At 39.8% G+C, this 18,000-nt stretch overlaps 2 protein-coding genes across 2 annotated transcripts; one reads left to right on the top strand and one right to left on the bottom strand.

Annotated features, from left to right (window-relative positions):
• Positions 1-774: 774 nt before the first annotated feature.
• plekhg6 (pleckstrin homology domain containing, family G (with RhoGef domain) member 6) lies at positions 775-13,887 on the top strand. The gene is made up of 14 exons (XM_005732174.1): positions 775-927; positions 1,459-1,587; positions 1,886-2,023; positions 2,433-2,528; positions 2,636-2,686; positions 2,966-3,115; positions 5,041-5,151; positions 7,107-7,256; positions 7,380-7,514; positions 8,045-8,164; positions 8,276-8,408; positions 8,522-8,637; positions 9,953-11,418; positions 13,388-13,887. The coding sequence occupies exons 1-14, from the start codon at positions 775-777 to the stop codon at positions 13,563-13,565; spliced, it is 3,126 nt and encodes a 1,041-aa protein (XP_005732231.1). The 3' UTR covers positions 13,566-13,887.
• Positions 13,888-13,914: 27 nt separating this feature from the next.
• On the bottom strand, positions 13,915-16,683 carry lag3 (lymphocyte activating 3). The gene is made up of 8 exons (XM_005731911.1): positions 16,556-16,683; positions 16,337-16,466; positions 15,948-16,156; positions 15,509-15,763; positions 15,109-15,417; positions 14,774-15,022; positions 14,543-14,664; positions 13,915-14,423 (listed from the first exon to the last, which is right to left on the bottom strand). The coding sequence occupies exons 1-8, from the start codon at positions 16,614-16,616 to the stop codon at positions 14,328-14,330; spliced, it is 1,431 nt and encodes a 476-aa protein (XP_005731968.1). The 5' UTR covers positions 16,617-16,683; the 3' UTR covers positions 13,915-14,327.
• Positions 16,684-18,000: the final 1,317 nt, after the last annotated feature.

The raw sequence follows: 18,000 nt of genomic DNA, 5'->3' as shown, positions 1-18,000 counted from the left end.
AGATTCATTTAGCTGAGAAAAGTCATCAGGTTGTTGCCAGGTTTCAGTTAAGCAGAAAAAGTCAAACTTACGGTCAGATAGGAGGTCTTGGATGAGAGGTCCCTTACTCGTCAATGAACGAATGTTTAGAAGACCGAAGTTGAGTGGAGTATTTTCTTTTTTGCTAATCGCGGTGGGCGCCCTGGGCAGGTGGGCTAGAGATTGATGGTTGACAGCCCAATCAGGGTTCCTGCGAGGGCGGCGAGCAGCAGACCAGAACGACACTTAAATAAACTTAAATTGTTTAAGTTAAATTAAATCTTTAAATAAATGAACACAATTATAAGTTCTGACATGTATTGAGTTTTCTTAATTTTACGTATTTTTTTAAGACTATTTAAAATGAAACAAGGCTCTAAATGGCGTACCTTTTGCTGTGCATTTATATGTTGGACTGTTAGCTGTTCATTTGGACTGATTGCTTACACTCAAACTGTGTCACTGGTGGGAATCCTGAAAAGTATTTTTAAAGTGGGATTTGCCATGAATGATCTGGAGCTTGCCACTGAGTTTAATGATAATTCAGTTTATCATTATATCTAGGTTGTGAGTCTGATGTGCATTTACTCATTGGATTTAAATAAAAGTCCTAATAAAAGTCCTGTGAAAGGACTGTTTTCTTTTTGAAGAAGTCATCACACACTTTATAATGGCACTGAGTAACTCTGTGTGCTCCTCTTTAGCCTTATCCCAAACGCACAGCATGTAAACAACGGAGGGGGGAGTGAATCACCAATGGAAGAAACGGTGCTGCAGACTGTGGATGGAGAGAGGCAGAGGGAGACGGAAACCAGAGAGCCTGATGTCGTTGACGGGAAAGCTGCAGACCTAAACATCCACCACAAGAGGGCAGCAGACAAACACAAGTACAGCACAATCGGCCATCAGGCAAGTGGAGTGGGACAGAATTTTAAGGATGGGGCAAGCCTGCTGTTCTGGCACCAGTGGGGGTTAAATTAAGTAGATTTACTTGAGTACTTTAATTAAGGTAATTTTCTTCTATATGTTTATAGGCTGAAACCCATTATTCCTTTTTTGTTTTGCAGCTTATTGACTTATTCTGGACAACTTAGTATTTAAAACCAGTTGAAGTATTTTTCATACATTATACTGATTTTTATAGAGATCAACACTCTATGCAACTTAAATATTAAAAATATGTCATTATGAAAATTATAAATTGGCACTTGAAGCACTCTTACTTTGACTATTTAAATGTTTTATTGATAAAAATCCCTGTACTTTCACTAAGATGTCAAAAACCTTGACTTGTAAAATACTTCTTCTGTACCGAAGTACTGTGCATTAAGTTTAGATTCAGTTCTAGGTGTGTTACACTGTTTCAGTTCATTTATTTTCATTGCAATCCTCTCTTGTGCATACATGCTCACATGTCCCGCTGCATTTTTGTGCTTCCAGAGGCGAACGAAGCAAAAGGTCGCAAATGACTTTGGAACTCTGAGTAAAGGAACTTCTGCAGGAGCCAAACCCAGAACTGCACTCAAACAAGTCCTGTTCAGCCAGGGAGTGTCTGACAAAGCGTCTGAGGTATTGTGCTGTGCTCATCAAACTACATGCTGGTTTTCTAAGGAACAGATACAGACTTGCTGTAAAGGCAACCGCCCACTCAAACGCCCACTCAAACGCCCAAATTCACAGCAGCAGTGCAGTTCATTCTGTTCCACTGTCATACTTTTAGATGTAACCTGTGGCCAAAACTAACATCTATTTCTATTAAGGAAGGACTGATTCAGTAGAGCGTCATATTTTCCCCTCATTTCCCTGCCTGATTATTTTCTTCTTCTTTGTTATTTATTTATTCTCATGGTTTATGACAACTTCCCAGGAGCGAAGTCAACTGGATGGGTTGAAGCAAGTCCTGGAGGCCTTCTCTCTGTCAGAGGATCTCAGGTGGAGATGGAACGAGGAAAGTCAGGGAACCACGCTGGAGACGAGCTGGACAGATATAGTGCAGTCTCATTCAGTACGGGCCCTATCGTTATATATATATTTCTTTTTCTTACTGCCAACAAATCAAATTAAAAGAACAAAACAGATCAATTCATTGGCCAAGGCCTGACATCCTGTAGTTTATTCTCATGTGGTCTAAATGAAGTCCACAAATTGTTTATTTCAGTAAACCATGCCATTGTACATGCTTCTTATGCACTGCCTTTTTAGGAAATAAAAGCACATTTTTCTGGCAGGAACAATTGAGCTTGTGTCCCGTGTGAACTGTTGGCTGTGGGGGTGGCAAACAGTAATAGAGGAACTGATACTCTGTTGGCCTTATTCTGGCTGTGGGACTCGTTGATGGCAATAATCATTACACAATATGCACATTCGACATTCTTTCTGATGACCCTGACATTTCTTCTGCTTCCTCTTTTCAGACAATGTCAAAAATCCAGAGACACCAGCAGGAGGCGCTGTGGGAGTTTGTCTATACTGAACTCATCTTCATCAACAAGCTGCTTATTATAAAAGACGTAAGATGTCACTCTCTAGCTGCTTACAGTCAGTTACATTAAAGTTTCAGAGCGGAGAAAGGGAGTTTCAACAGGATGTATAACAAAGTTGTGTCTGCCTCCCACAGTTGGTTATTGCGGCTCTTGTCCAATTGCACCAAAAAGGATTTCTCCAGGAGGTCAGTGTGCAAAGCATGCATTATCATTTAAATACTAAAAACACAACAGTTTGCTGCACAGTCACTTCACCTGCAGGACTTTTTTTCCGCTGTTCTGCTTACCACTGACATAGATTGATTAACAACGAGAACATCCGCTTAAGATGAGGCGAAATACAACTCGAGTGCAAGTGGAACATGTAGCACAACAACACATTTCCACTGAGAAGTCGGAAAATATAGCAAAGCAGGGGAGTTAAACACATGTTTTTATTTTTGTCGCACTTCCTGTTTTAAAAGGTGACCCCCGAGCAGCTTTTCTCCAACCTCCCCTCCATCCTCGAAGAACATCAGCAGTTCTGGCAGGAGGTGGTTTATCCGATGTTACAGGAAGCGCGAAAAACAGGCAAGCCCTTTGACCCCATGAGGTTAGACCCTGGATGTCTCCAGGTAAGTCCCCCCCGCCCCTCCCCTCCAGTCTGAATGATACTGTACGTGCAGACAGTTTATATTACCGGTCAGTTATAGAGTCTCCCCCCTCCATTTTCACCTCTTACATCATGCTTCACCTCTATGTGGGTACAGGTTTTGTTTCCACATGAGTTTGCTTTTCTGCACGTTGTTTTGGAACAAAACATCCACCAGATGTATGACATACAAGCACATTTACTCAAGTACAATGAAGTAATACATAAAAGTAGTCCTGCAGGTGGAAACACTTGGGATATGTTTATATATTCTGCCATTTTTCTAGGCCTACTTGTATAAATTTATGTGCATATTGTTTTAGGACAAAGACATCGTTTTTGTGGTTTTGCCTCTGTACACCATCACAGTGGATTTTAAATGAAGCAGTTAAGATGCAATTGAAGAGCAGACTCTGAGCTTTAATTTATGGGTTTTGCAAAAACCTTGCATAAACTCTTTGGGGCATTACAGACATTTGTATACAAAGTCCTCCATTTTTACAAACTTGTGAAAATGCACACCTGACTGATGGACAGTTTTATGGCCAGCTGATATCTGTTGGCTTGTTCTTTCATGGCAAATGAACCAGACACAATTTTTGAAGTGCTGGGTTTTTGTTTTAAAGCTTTTCAAAGTAATTTTAAATATAAGGCCCAAAGTTGACAGTGCAAGTGAGGGAGGCTGTCACTGAAAACTCCACACAAACTTATCAGAGCGACAGTACAAACAGTAGACCGGAAAGACCACAGAAGAAAATGGCAAAGTGCATGATGACAGAATTATTTCCACAGTTAAGACAACAACTAACCGAGTCAAGAACATAGTATGAGGGTGGGGAGTTTGTGAAGTGGGTGGGGGGATAAGTGAAGTGGGTGAGGGGGGATATCATTATAAAGATCTACGCCTTCTTGAACAATAAACAGGTTTATAACCAGATGCAAACCGCTGGTTACGCGCAAGAACAGGAAGGACAAATTAGACTGCTCCAGAAAGCATCGAAAGTCAAAGAGGTGTCGATGCAAGTGAGGGAGGTCATCACTGGACTGAAAAAGAAAAGAAAACCAAGACAGATAAATAAACCAATAAGTAAAGGAGGTACAGTCTTAAAAATAAAGACTATGTGAACCAGCTCAGCTCAACCAAAAGAAAGACCGAGGAAGATAACTAAAGTGCATGATGACAAGGTTATTATCTTATAATGCTCATTTTTATATTATTACTGTATATTATTATTAGTGAATTACTTCCATGGTTAAGAAAAAACAACTTCACAACATCTAACCGAGTCAATAACACTTGTGGGGAGGTAGGTGTACAATCAAGTGACGCCTTGATGAATTTAAATGCAGAGGGTTTACAGCAAGGTGCAAACCGCTGGGTATGCTGAAGAACAAGGTAGCCAGATTAAACAGTACTCAGCATTCATCCATGTGTTGTAAAACTGATCAGACTGCAAAAGGATGAGGACTAAAAAAAAGCAACCCGAGGGTTTCTCAAAGCAAAGAAATGGGATATTCTGAAATGGTCAAGTCAGTCACCAGGTCTCAACCTGAAACAGCAGCTTTTACAGTTACTGTAGATAAAACTAAACCAAGTATCCAAGTCTGCACTTCAATCACATGTTTATTATTTGAGTAATAATTCACTGCGGTGGTGTACAGAGGCAAAACTGCAAAGAAATGGTGTCTTTGTCCAACAAACTATGGGCGTAACTGTTCCTGCAACAGGGAAATTTGAAGCTCTTCATGTGCGTCATAATGGAGCAAAGTGAAGTATCCAAGGGTTAAAAAGGCATATTTAACTAGATGGCGGCGTTAAAGCTAGCGCTAACCTCTGCATCGTTAATAATAATGATAAACATACTGATGTGACTTTATGGGGACTTATCCTTTTCTTTTTTTCCCCAGTTTCATAAACGCTTCTCTTCCTATCATGAATACTGCCTGAAGGAGGAAGACAATCTTGAATTCTCGCGCAGGCAGATGGAGAACAACCTACATTTCTCCACTTACGTCCAGGTACAGTGAAGCAGCAGTAACATCCATATACAGCCTGTGCATGCATTCTATACATCTGAAGATCAAAGAATTGCTCTCCCACACTAACCCAGTTATTATTTCAATGTAATTCATTTTAATGACTGACTAAAAGTTCAGTTGCTATTGGTTGTGTTTTGTGGTTTGTAATGTTTTCATAAGCTTGTGGGCGACTTCTTAGAGCTGCTTCCTGACGGGCACCAACGTCTTCTCCAAATGATTCAGCCTTAACAGCGGTGTGAAAGATATCTAGTTCACAAAGATTTGTGCAGAAGATTTATGGGAAAAGAGGCTGCAAGAAGAGTGTGACCTACAACACCTCTTACATATTTGGCTAACAGGCAAACGATCCTCACTTTGTCCCCGAGAGAAGAAGCGAAATCCTTGTGGGGATGGTCACGTCTGGTGTCGAAAAAATCAGAATCATCACAAACATCGCTGTGACGAGTCAGAAAGTACCTTTAGATGAACACAATCATATTTAAACTAAAACCAGTTCTATATTTGTAGATATTTCCAGCAGAATCAGCTAGTGCTACCTTGTGTTTAACAGTTAAAGCCTTCCTTTACCAAGAACTGGCGCTTACTGGGCAATGAGGGTGTGGCTGTTAAAACAAAAATAACTCATTTAAGGTTTTTTTCTTTTTCCAGTTATAGTTTCATTCAGAAGGTTTTAGAGGTGGTTCTGATATCAGTCACAGAGTCTTCTGGCAGTTCATTAATAAAATTATAGAGAAATCAGAGACTTCTGTGAATTGTCTTCACCTTCTTGTTTAATCACTGTGAAGTCGATGATTTTATCAAATATATAATTAGTGCATTCGTTAGATAAAGACAGGTTTCTTTTTTCAATTCTGTCTCTCCACATAACCACAGTGGGTTTTTAATCAAATGATCAATATGTGATTGAATTGACTTTCTTTGAATCTGCTCCTTCCATCGGTTACTCGTGGTGGTACAGCAGGACTTGCTGTAATTCAAAGGGTTTAACAAAGTGTAGAAGCCATGGACATCATTAAATGCTGTTTCCCTGAGATGCTCTGCCAGGCCTTCGTTGAAGCAAAATTCAGTTGCTGCTGTTTGTGGTTTTCTTTTTTCCGCCTTCCGTTTTATCTTCAGTAACTGAAAAGCTGCTCTGTTTGATGTGACTGACTTGACCATTGCAGAACGTGTCGTGTCTTTGCCTTGAGAAACTCTTGGACTGCTTTTCCAGTTTGCTTCGGGTCACTATCCATTTGCACTGTGAAGCCCTGCCCGATCGGTTTTGTAGCATTCGGATAAGTCTGATATATGTAGCATATGTAGTTTTATGGAAAAATCTAATCTGTCCTTCCTGCTCTTGAGCGTACCCAGTGGTTTGCGCATTGTTGTAAATGTGCTATATTTGCACTCATGGAGGCGTCTGTTGATTGTAGATGTTGATAATGATGCAGCCACCTCCTTGACAATGTTTATGACCTGATTAGTTGCTGTGTTGTTGTTGGTCTTGTTTGTCTTAAACGTGGAAATAATTCTGTCACAATGTCTTGTGTGACATCTATTTCACTTTCCCTCACATCTCTTTGGGCCTCGTATTCAAAATTACTGGGAACTTTGAATCACTTGCAGATATTATGACTGCTTCATTGTCAAGGAATAACAACAGACCATGAAACTGTTTGTCACTCTGTCTAGATGCGTAAAGAAAGTTTTTCTAAATTGCTGAATAATTAATTTTGTTTCTTGAACCCATTGAATTGAAGTTGAATGCCTGCTGTTTAGTCACGTAACATCCGCTGTTGTGCTGTACAGAGGCAAAACTACACAAATTCTGCATTATTACAATGAGTCTTGAACTTAACTGGATAGTTTTAAGAAACTTGGTTGTCAGGCTATCAGTTTTATTTTGAAAGCATCAAGTTGAGTTCATATTCTTGTGTTTTTTTTGTCCTCTCCAGTGGGTAGAGAATCATCCTCAGGGCGATCGGATGCGTCTTGGAGACATGCAGGCCAAACCCCATCAGAGGATCACAAAGTATCCCCTGCTGCTCAAAGCTGTGCTCAAACACACTCAGGACCCTCCTGTGGAGCACACACTCAGAGGCATGGTGAGGATTAGATACCTTTAAATAAAATCCTTTTAAATTCACCACAGAATGTTTTTCCCTTTATAGATGCAATATGTGAGTCATTGCATCACACTGGCCTCCTTTGTCTGTTCCCCTGTACAGTTGTTCAGTGTAAATAATTTTTTGGAAGGTATCAATGACTACCTGCGACTAAAAGATGAGCAACACGCACTCAACATCTCTGCTCAGAGGTTGGATGGGTATGAGGTGGATGGACTAAATGAGGAAATCGACAGGGTAAAACACATCTTTGTCATCATTTTGTCACTTTTTTCTGTTCTTTGGAGTTATTTTGTAGCTTATGGATTGACCTTTCAACAAAAAATAAACAGACTTACTTCATTCTTAAGCCCAGAGGAATTTCTGTGTTGAAAGTGTACTTTTGTTTTACTGCAATAAAGTCTACACAGTGCATTATACATAAAAAGTGCATTGATGTTTGTGTGGCTTGAAATCTGGAGAAGAGAAAAAGTTTAATTCAAAGATGCGAGAGCTTAGATGTCACATCTGTGTTTACCTTGTTTTGTGGATGTAAAGCACGAAGTGCTGTAATGACTAAGTTCTGTGGGCACTGAGGTTATTGTTGTGGTTTTCTAAATGGTGGGATTCACACAAGAGTGGGTTACATATTGGTGAGATGCAGCAGGTCAGTGTTGAGTTTATAATCACTAGTGCGTGTAATGTAGTGAACAGGAAACTCAAAAAGATATTACCTCTATTCTTTTGAAATGCTTCTGATATTTACATGAGGTTGATTTCATTGACAGCATGTCCAAGAAGTCTGCAAGTTTGACCTAACGTGCCCCATCAAAGGTGTAGGTTCTGAAGTTGTACGCAAGCTGCTGCGTGAGGAGAGCTTGAAGGTTCGAGGCAGGAAAGACAGTAAAGTGAGCAAAAACTGTGCACTTAATTATTATGATTTTACTTTGCGTTCCTCAAAACTACTACAAATTACTTTGTATTTATTAATTTTTTCCCCTTTTCTTGGTATGATGTAGCTGGAGTTGGTGGCTCTGCTTTTCTCAGATGTGCTTCTACTCACCAAAGTCCAGAAGAAAACAGAGCGGCTGAAGGTGGTTCGACCTCCTCTGGCCCTCGACAGGATGTACTGCATACCACTGAAAGATGGCTGTGTGTAGCACTTTCTTTTAGACTAGAGTCTTGGATGTAGCTTAATTATTATAAAAAGAACAATCTAACTATCTAACAATCTAACAATCTAACTGTCTGTCTGCTTCTCTCAGATTCATTTCTCCTTGTGGAGGTAGGTGAGCTTCAGAGTGCTATGAATGTCGTCATACTTGTCGCCAGCACCTCAGAGAATTGCTCCATATGGGTGTCCACCATCGACCAAGCGAAGGTATCAGAAAATAAAATAAAATATTAGAAATTTTGAAATCTTTGTAGTCTGGCTTAAACTTTATCTATAAGAGCACCATACCCTTTGCTATGAGAATGACAGTGTCAGGTTTTGGTTTAGACCCCACATAGTTGACAGAACTTTAAAAGCATCTTCTTATTGCAGTCATTCAGTGTTACAGTGTTGCTATTTTAACACTGATATAAATAAGACACAAGCTCAGTGACCTATTTTCAGTCATGACTCTGGATAGTCATGTTTTGGAATCTTTTTTTAAATTCCTCCAGAAAAATATTTAATTCTGCCAGATTTCCAGAAGTGAGAGCAACTCCATCCCTGGCCTTGTTAGCAGAGAAACCCATATCATTTTTGGACACTACTCAGGCAGCCAGCTGTTTAAGGAAAACTAAACATGTCACTACTGGTCCAATTGGGGAGGGGACCAGAACAGCTCAGCTGCTGTACACTGGGGATAAAAGGAAGGTTGGATAAAAGTTACTTTGTCGTCACCTGTTAGAACAGAAAGCTGCAAGAATGCATGCCTACTTTTTACTGTCCTGCTTTGCATAATTTTCCATCTTCTCAGTGGAAATGTATCATTGTGCACTTGAGTTATGTTTTGTCTCAGCTTAAGCGGATGTTCTTGTTGATAGCCAGTCTATGTCAGTGGTATGTAGAGCAGTGGAAAAAGGCCGGCATGTGAAGTGACTGTGCAGCACATTGTTGTGTTTTTAATGCCTTCCAATATATTTTGAACTACGGTAAATCTGAGTTATCAGACTATCTGCAAAGTTGGCTCCAAAAATTTAAAATACCATATTTGGTCTATCTAGCATTTGTTTTTTGATAAAAAAATTTTCATTTTAAGTCCTGCGAAAGACTTTACAAGACTGCCTGATTTTTTTGTACTGCCCCAAATGGGGAGATTTGTCCCAAACTGCAGATCCTGGTTAAATTTTATCTTGAGAAAGTCCAGTAAAAGAAATTAAGAATTTAAAATAGGCTTTTATCTTCAAAGGTGCCTTTTCAGTACCCGCCCACAATTCAATCCAGTTTCATAAAACATCTAAAACATAGTATTGACATAGTATTGCTAGTAGAACTTGGGGTACTTCATGTAAAAATGAATGGCAGATAGAATCTGTGGGCTGCATTTGCAAGCCATTTATTAATTTCATGTCGTAGCTCCTTCGTTAGAGCGTGACGGCAGTACTTTCAACATTTTGGTGGAAATGTGTGGAACCAGTAGGTGGTAAATGGGTGTTTTTATGTGTGAACCAGTTGAGTCACTTTTTTTCTTTGGATGGTTTGTTAGGAAACACTGAGGCAGTTGAGAGAGGCAGAGCACCACAGACAGGAGACAGAGACAAACCAGCAAAATGAAAACCCTGTTAAAGAAGCAAAGACAGACGATGTGGAGACAGAAGAACAACCTGTTGCACAGCCAATGGAGACCTCGATGGACGAATCCACTGATGATACTTTTATCTCTAACTTGATAAATGGGTTGGCAGAGCCAGAACCGTATCAATCTCCAGATGAGATGACCACTAATAAAAGTGAGTTACCTTTTTGGTGCACAGAGCCCAATAACACTGAGGACAAAATCGGGCGCAAGAGGCGTTCACCGGCTTTCAGGGGACATGAATGGATAGAATTGGGAGTGAGACATGATCAAAGTGGAAACCAGGGGGAGGATGAAGACAGAATTGTTGAATCTCAGATGACAGAGGAGCAGAGCATGACTTTGAGACAGTCTTTCCCTCCTCTGGATTCTCTCACAAGTGCTGCACTGCCATTTAAACACAACACCGTGAGAAAATACAGTTTTTTACCAGGTGAACTCCCAGATGTTGACTACCCAACAAATGAAGATGACACTTTACAATCTAATTATCAACCGATAATAATGAAGGGACCTGAGTTTTTAAGACAGCAGACTCAACAAGAAATATTAACAAGAAAAGACTCAGATTCCCTCTCCGTGAACCAGGACGCAGGGAGAAATTCCAGTGGCAGTCTGTTTGGAGACACTAAGACACCTCAACAGGCGTGGGTCTCCAGAAATATAAAGTCTCCTGGGATACAACGGAGGAGACCAGTCAGCACAAATCCAGCCACTTTTCGCACATCTAAGGAGTTTTTTCAGAGTTTGGAACAAACTGGGGCTGCTTCAAACAACTACTCTTCCTCTAATTTTGGCTCAGACTACAACCCAAAGCTGAAAAGAAACTCTCTTCCTATCTACATGCCCTGCCAATCTGATCCACAGCAGACAGTCAAACTGGGCACCCTGAAGTCAAACCCAGACACGTTTTGGAATGATAGAGTCTTTTCTGATCCCCAAGCCTTCTCTGAATCTGAGCTGCCTGACAGGAAGTTGGAAAACAAAAAGCCCAAAATAAAAACCCACAGAAGTTCTTCTGTTTCCAACATGAAACCAAAAGGAAAAGCCAAACTTCGCCCCAGTAGCTTACACTCGCCACCCCAAACAGACGATGAACATTCCTCACGACTGGAGGGCCTTTTAGAAAGAGCGAAAAACAGAGACAGGGGGAGAGGAGGATTTAAAAAAGACAGAAATTTAAAAACAACAACTCTGAGGTCAAGATACCCTTCTCCTTCTCCCTCATTTTCTGCCACATCTTCGCCGTCACGCAGTGATGGAGACAGAGACACAGACTTGGAGGAAGTGGAAGTAGCAAGACCCAAGGCCCTCAGCGTGAGTCAAGGATGGAAGGAGCAGCTGGTAGATGGAGATGAAGATGAGCAGGGGAACAGGTCAGTATATGGCAGTGATAAGTTCCCTTTGTTTTCATTCTTATTCACATTTTATTTAAAAGGGACCTTTTATCCTCCTCCATTTTCTGTCATTTATCTAATCCCCGCAAATGAAAAGCTCAGGCTTTTGTTTCGCTCTAAATGTTCGTTTCAACCTACGAATGACGTCAAAGAGGGGCCATATCCCTAATATGGTCTTCTCAGGCACACTGCACTGACTGTAAGAGCGTGCACCCCACCCACCTGCTGTTCAGAAAACTTTTATTTTTTAGAGGCATTAATGAGAAGAAAGCTGGCTTATTTCAGCCTGAGGCTGGAACAAAGCTCATTACAAGATAAATTTTTGAACTGTGAATCATGCAAAGCTACTCTAGTAGAGTCCGAGAATAAACACAGAGCTGTAAACAAGCACTACCAGGACTACTGAACATTTAAAAACAAGTGATTACTGCCAGGCAAGTGATTTTCATCCTCTAAGAATAAAGACATAAGGAATACATGTAAAACAACAGCCCTGAACATTTACTGTCACACACAGACAACAATCAGAGAAAACATGCACCTATCATATCAACTCAAAAGATTTACATATTACATATTTTATCTTTAGATCGTTATGGGTATAAAAGCTTTCCTCAGAATAGCTAAGTTACCAAGATGAAACAGAGCAAATTGAGCCTTAAAAGCCACAGTTTTCCATAATGTTCAAAGAAGATTTGTTACATTAAAATTTCCATTGACATTTGAAGTCACTTGTGGTATTACAGTATTTGTATCTTCATAATGCTTTGCATTGCTGCTGATTTCTGCTGCATACTGCACTTACCACAGTAAAGACCACAGTGGGGTCGGGTGGGTTGCTTTCTCTCATGTGCCCCACATACTGACAGACTGAGTTGAAGCAAATAGTTTACGCTGTAGTGCAGATCAGACATTTAACTAAAAAAACTCACTGACTTAAAATAGTGGACAGAGTTAGCACGCATCACTTTTAAATATATCTTTAAGCCCATAAAGCTTCTAATCTTTAAATGAGTTTTCAGTGAGGTGTAGGCTGGTAACAAATAGACCGTTCTGTTACAGTGGAAATGTTACTGTCTCTAACCTCAATGTGCTATAAGCACGCTTAGGTTTTGATTAACATAATGAATAATAATGAAGCAAATTTCTTTCTCACAAAACACTGAGAAAAAAAAACATTTTTCTTGTTTTAAAGTTAGTTTTTTATGCCGGAGTCAGCAGCACTCCTAAAATATCTTTATTTACTTTTTTCTAAATTTATATATTGTTCTTCTGGTTAGTAAAAAGTATGTATAATTCCTCAATTATTGTTGGAACATTCATTCTAATTTAGTGTTCTTACAATATTGAAAACTGTGGATCTTTATACATAACATTATACATAATGCTTATGCATTATACATTATAACAGGTATTATGTAGCATATAATATCTATATAATATGTATTAATATATCATTTTACATGCTATAGAAAACAGAGATATAAGTACTGAGTATAGAGTTACTTTTACTGTGTTTTTGTTTTTACTATTTTGAACTTCTTCTTCACTACGCCGTTAATTAAAATAGCCTCCTCTACATCAGTTTAGTAACATTAGTTGCAACTCTTCAGAGTCAAATTAGTAATATAAAATGTAATTTTAATCTTTTTATAGACTCAGTTAACACTTTAAGCCTGTGTTTACACAGCTTTACACTCGGAGCGATGTGCACCTTAAAGCATCAATAAATATGTTGTACTAAAAGCGACATCATGGTAAACATGGACATTCTGCATGTTTATCTTTAATGTTGTCACTGAAAGCACATTGCTTTATATATATGTGCTTATTAAAAATGCATCATCCGACTTGAGGTAGACTAAAAGCTCTTTAAGGGGTCACCTGATTGTGACCCGGTAAATGTTGAAAGAATGATGACCTTTGACCTTCTGTTTCCCCCTTTCAGTGTGTTTGCAGAAGGTGTAAATGTGGATTGGCCCGGCTGGTGCTTTGATGACGAAGAAGTTAATGATCATTTACGTCCTTCCACAAATGGTTTTCTGGAGGAAATCAACCAATCTTTGGCCTTGTGTGGTATCAGCGAACTGTCGGAGCAAGAAGATGGCGAGTGCAGCCAGGTGTAGCGTGAAAGCGGCATTGCAGCTGTAGCCACAGAGTGGTTTCAGCGCTAAACTGCCAGCCAGCTAGCTGAGGTCAGTCGCAGTGGGTTGGCTAAAAACTGTCGGAGCAAGAAGATGGATGTGGATCTTAATTTCAGAGCGATGAATTGACAAGGATGGTAGACTTTTTATAAAAAGTTGAAGCAACCTAAGGAGGGAAAGGAGATTTACAAAAGATACTTCTTTGCACAAATATTTTATTTGTAGCACATCGGTCCTCACTGTCTGAATTTTGGACCATTAATTATTCTGAAGTGAATGTAAAATAGCGATAAATGTAGTCAGTGTTTGGTTTATAGAGCTAGTGTTTGATGTAAATACTGAAACTTATTTTCTAAGTTGCTGTGTATTTTATTTATACGAGCACCAATAGTTCTCTGCCACTGACCAACAATAATTCGACTGTGCATACGTGTAATAAACAAAAATCGATGTATTTCTGTTAAATGCTCTTTATTTGTCAAGCAGTTTGTTCTCAGTTTGTCATTTAAAAGCAAATGTAAATCGTCACACATACAACAGTTTAAAACATGCACAGCTGAAACACAGGATATAGTGCATTTCATTTTTGTTCGAATGAAACAGCATTGCTACAGTATCTGCTCTGAAAATATTTACAAAATCTGTGTAAACAAGAGTCTCTCAACATATTGCAGGCGGCAAGAGATTTTGCTTCAATTTAGTGCTCTGAAATTCTTCCAGCGAAGCCTCGAATTTTATGTGTCCTTAGATTTTCTCCCGGTTCCTTTCTCTCTCCTCCCGCTCGTTGGAGATGGTATGAACAATGGTCTCCAGGGCGGGATACTGAAAGATCCTTTTCCTCTGTGGGGAAGAGATGTACAGCGTTATTTGAGGTAATCCCTACAGATATAATCTGTGAATGCACGCTTTCATATTTATTCTATGCGATTTTTCAAAATTACAAATTTTGTTTTTTTTACCCTTTGGTGGTTCTTGTACATCTGAGCCACAATGAGGAGCAGAACAATGAGGAGAAAGCTGAGGCCGACCACTGTGGCGGTGTTATTTGATGCGCTTGAGGATTTCTGTCCGCTCAGACCACCTGCAAAAATATAAAATAAACATTTAAAAAAAGGTTTTAATGTTCTTTATAGTTAATATTTATTTTTTAGCACAGCAGAAGTAGAAAAACACCAAAAATGAGAACTTACTCATCAGATGAGTATTGTATGTCACATTCCCCAAAAGGCCATCTTGCCCATAGAAACTACATGTCCATTCGCCCCAGCTCTCCTCTGACCCGTCGGTAATGATTATATCCTTTCCCTTCTGGATGGACCCCACAACCGCGGTGCCATTTTCATCGTAGGTCACATGAGCCCACTCGTATTCGGTGACCTCGCTTGCATCGCTCAGCTGGCAGGTCAGCTCCGTTGAGTATTTTTGCTTTAAGCGGACGACTGAGAAAAGAAACAAGAGAAATGATTTTATATCAAAAATACAAGTGCATTGAATTTTCCCTCAAACTGAAAGATCAGAAACTTACTTTTAGCAACAACGAGCTGCAAAGTCCGAGTCAGCCTTTGCTGTCCTACATTCCCACTACAGCTGTACTTTCCTTCGTCCTCGTATGTGACCTCATTAATACGGATAGACCTATCCCAGCGGAGCCGATCAGGTGAGGACGAAGCCAAAGAAAGCAGTTGGAGATCGCGGGTGGATGGAGACACAGGATTGATTTTCTCCCAGCCTGCGCTCAAAGTTCTTAAACCAGAGGAAAACACACAGGGGAGAGTGACCGGAGACCCCACAGTAGCGTAAACCTTGGCGTTATCTTTGGGTGGTTGGATGATTCCTGTGCAGGAAAGAAAGAAAGAAAATTGTTAAGAGCACAAAATACTTTATCCAACAGCTTCATAAATCAGTTGTCCAGCTTAATATTTCACCTTTCACATCCAGAGCTGCTGAAGCTTGGCCCTTTTCTCCTTTGTACGTCACGACGCAGGTCCAGGTTCCGCTCTCTTTCTCGGTGACTCTTAAAACCCTTGAAACTTTGTCGCCGTGCAAGCCGGTTTTAGCCTGAGGCAAATATGGATTGTTGTTTAACATCCACTCCACAGAGACGCCATGACGCCAAGGTTTCAAAGCACAAGACAGTTGAGTGTTGCTTCCAGAGAGGGGAGCCGGTGGAGAAAAGGACACTGTAAATGAAGAGAGTGAGATTTCTGTCAATTTACAGTAAATACTACATACTACAGATGTTTAATATTTATTTTATTGGTCACACTTTTATATCACAAATAAATATTACTTTTTTATATGGTAAAAAGCTCTGTGGTCTTTTGTAATTAGTGAGTGTAGGCGTGCTCAATTAGTGCTTCTTACCTTTAATAAGTCTGAGCATGACCTGCTTTTCAATCATTTGGTTTCTAAGGTCCACTTTACAGGAATAAAGTCCAACATCGTCCTCTGTCACGTTGTTTATCTGAATGCTGAATGTGCCACTATCAAGCTGGAGGTGGGGGCACTGCACACGTTGGGACCATCGAGAGCCGCGGTATTCCAGACCGCTCCGTTCCTTCCTCCAAATAGTGCTGTAGATGAAAGGGAATCACAACAATCAGTCATCAGCAAATAGATACAAGTCTTTTATTAGTGAATGAGGAAGGAGTTTGTTGTTGTGTAAGGGGTTAAAGCTGGTTAATCTGCAGATGAAAAGTGAAAGAGAATAGCAAAAATGTAAAAAAAAAAAAAAAGGAGAAGTTTCATCTTACCCTTTCTCCTTATGACTCCAGACAATCGCAGGTGGACTGCTGATCAGTATTGCAGGGTATTTACAGGGTAGTACAACATCCGAGCCTTCTGCAGCAAATACTTCACTGTGTATCGCCTCACATCTGGAGCCTGTGTGAAGAAAAACATGAAATTAACTTCAATTTTTTTTTAAATTGTATTTTAGCGCAGATTTGCTTTTGAGTTGATCACACAGTTACCTGTTATAAGAATGGAAACCATCCCAAAGATAAAAAAATCCAACAAGTTTGTTTTGTTCATTTTGGTTTTGTATCCACAAACTCTTAAACTCTGCCTTTCTCTTCAAGCGCTGCCTTTTCTGGTATGTTTTTGCGATGTGGGTTGAAGAGGTTTATATATCAGCCCGTGGGAAGGTACCGAAGGCAGGGCGTCTGGTAGTTCCTCTGCTGATCATGTGACTTCAGCTACACGCCAAGCGTTCTTGCGGTCTTTCTTTGTCAGCCTGGAAACTATAAGACAGAGATGTAAACAGGGAGCCCCACTTCCTCCCACGGATTCTCTCTAATGTATTTCCTGTTTCTTTTGCGTCAATCACTCTGTAAAAGTATGTTCGATTATTGAATTTCTAAACCAACGAATACACAAGAAACATACAGTATGAAACCATGGACGGTAAGATATTCTGTATTTATACCTCTAAAAGTCACTTATGTTACACAAAGTTTGGGCACAAATAAACAATAATGTGTATATTCAACATTTACTCCACAGCAAGTGTTTAGAATATCTTCAGCATCATTCACGGAAGCTCGAGTTGCTGTTTTGAAACCGAGATGGCAAAACTGCAACACCAAACTACTTGTCATGATCTCGTCACTGCCAGTTAGTTTTGTTTACAACCACTAGTTAGCTCCACTACTCACGATCATCATCATGATCATCATCATCTCCAGTTTGAGAATGAGGACATTTATGGTATCTTCTTGTGAAGGATATTCATGAAAGTGAATCATTCCCTCCATTCTCATTTTTTAGTGGCTCTCAGCTCAGTAGAAACGGGCCTACACTGCCAGACAAACACGTACCGTTTTAGCATATTCCATTCAATATCAAGATGAAATGCTCACAGGGAATACTGTCAGGTTAGAGGAAATACACCGATTACAGCTCTTCCCCTGAATCTCGTCAGAGGAGTTAGACACTTGTAGGAGATCATTAAGATAACGTAGAGGTGAGACGGTAAAGGGAATGTCTGCCTCACTGAATACTTCAGCCACCTGACAAGTGATGCTGCTAAACAGGGCTTGCTTTGACAAAGTGTGGTTTATATTTTTGTTCTGTTTGATGTCGTGTGTAAATACATTTAGATGTACCACACAAAGAATTGCTGCTGCGGGTGTGGTGTCAGTAAAATGTCAGTATAATAAATATATACTATCTGTTCGTTTTACCTTTAGAACTATTTCTATGTGTTGTTTTTCACTCTGCTGTATAGTTAAATAATTACACATTTTCTGTTTAATTATTCATTATTCACCATGTCAGTACATGACAACAGACAATACAGAATACAGGCTAGGCTCACATTAAACAAAGAAAATATCACCAGGCATCAATCCACTTGTGTGTGAAGCTACCTGAATCTCCTTTTATTAACATCAAATACACTGTATTAAAGTACAGG

The sequence above is a fragment of the Pundamilia nyererei genome, unplaced genomic scaffold, assembly GCF_000239375.1.
Source record: "Pundamilia nyererei isolate P.nyererei 1_Seehausen unplaced genomic scaffold, PunNye1.0 scaffold00045, whole genome shotgun sequence".
Taxonomy (NCBI): Eukaryota; Metazoa; Chordata; class Actinopteri; order Cichliformes; family Cichlidae; genus Pundamilia; species Pundamilia nyererei.
This window is presented reverse-complemented; position numbering and strand designations above follow the sequence as displayed.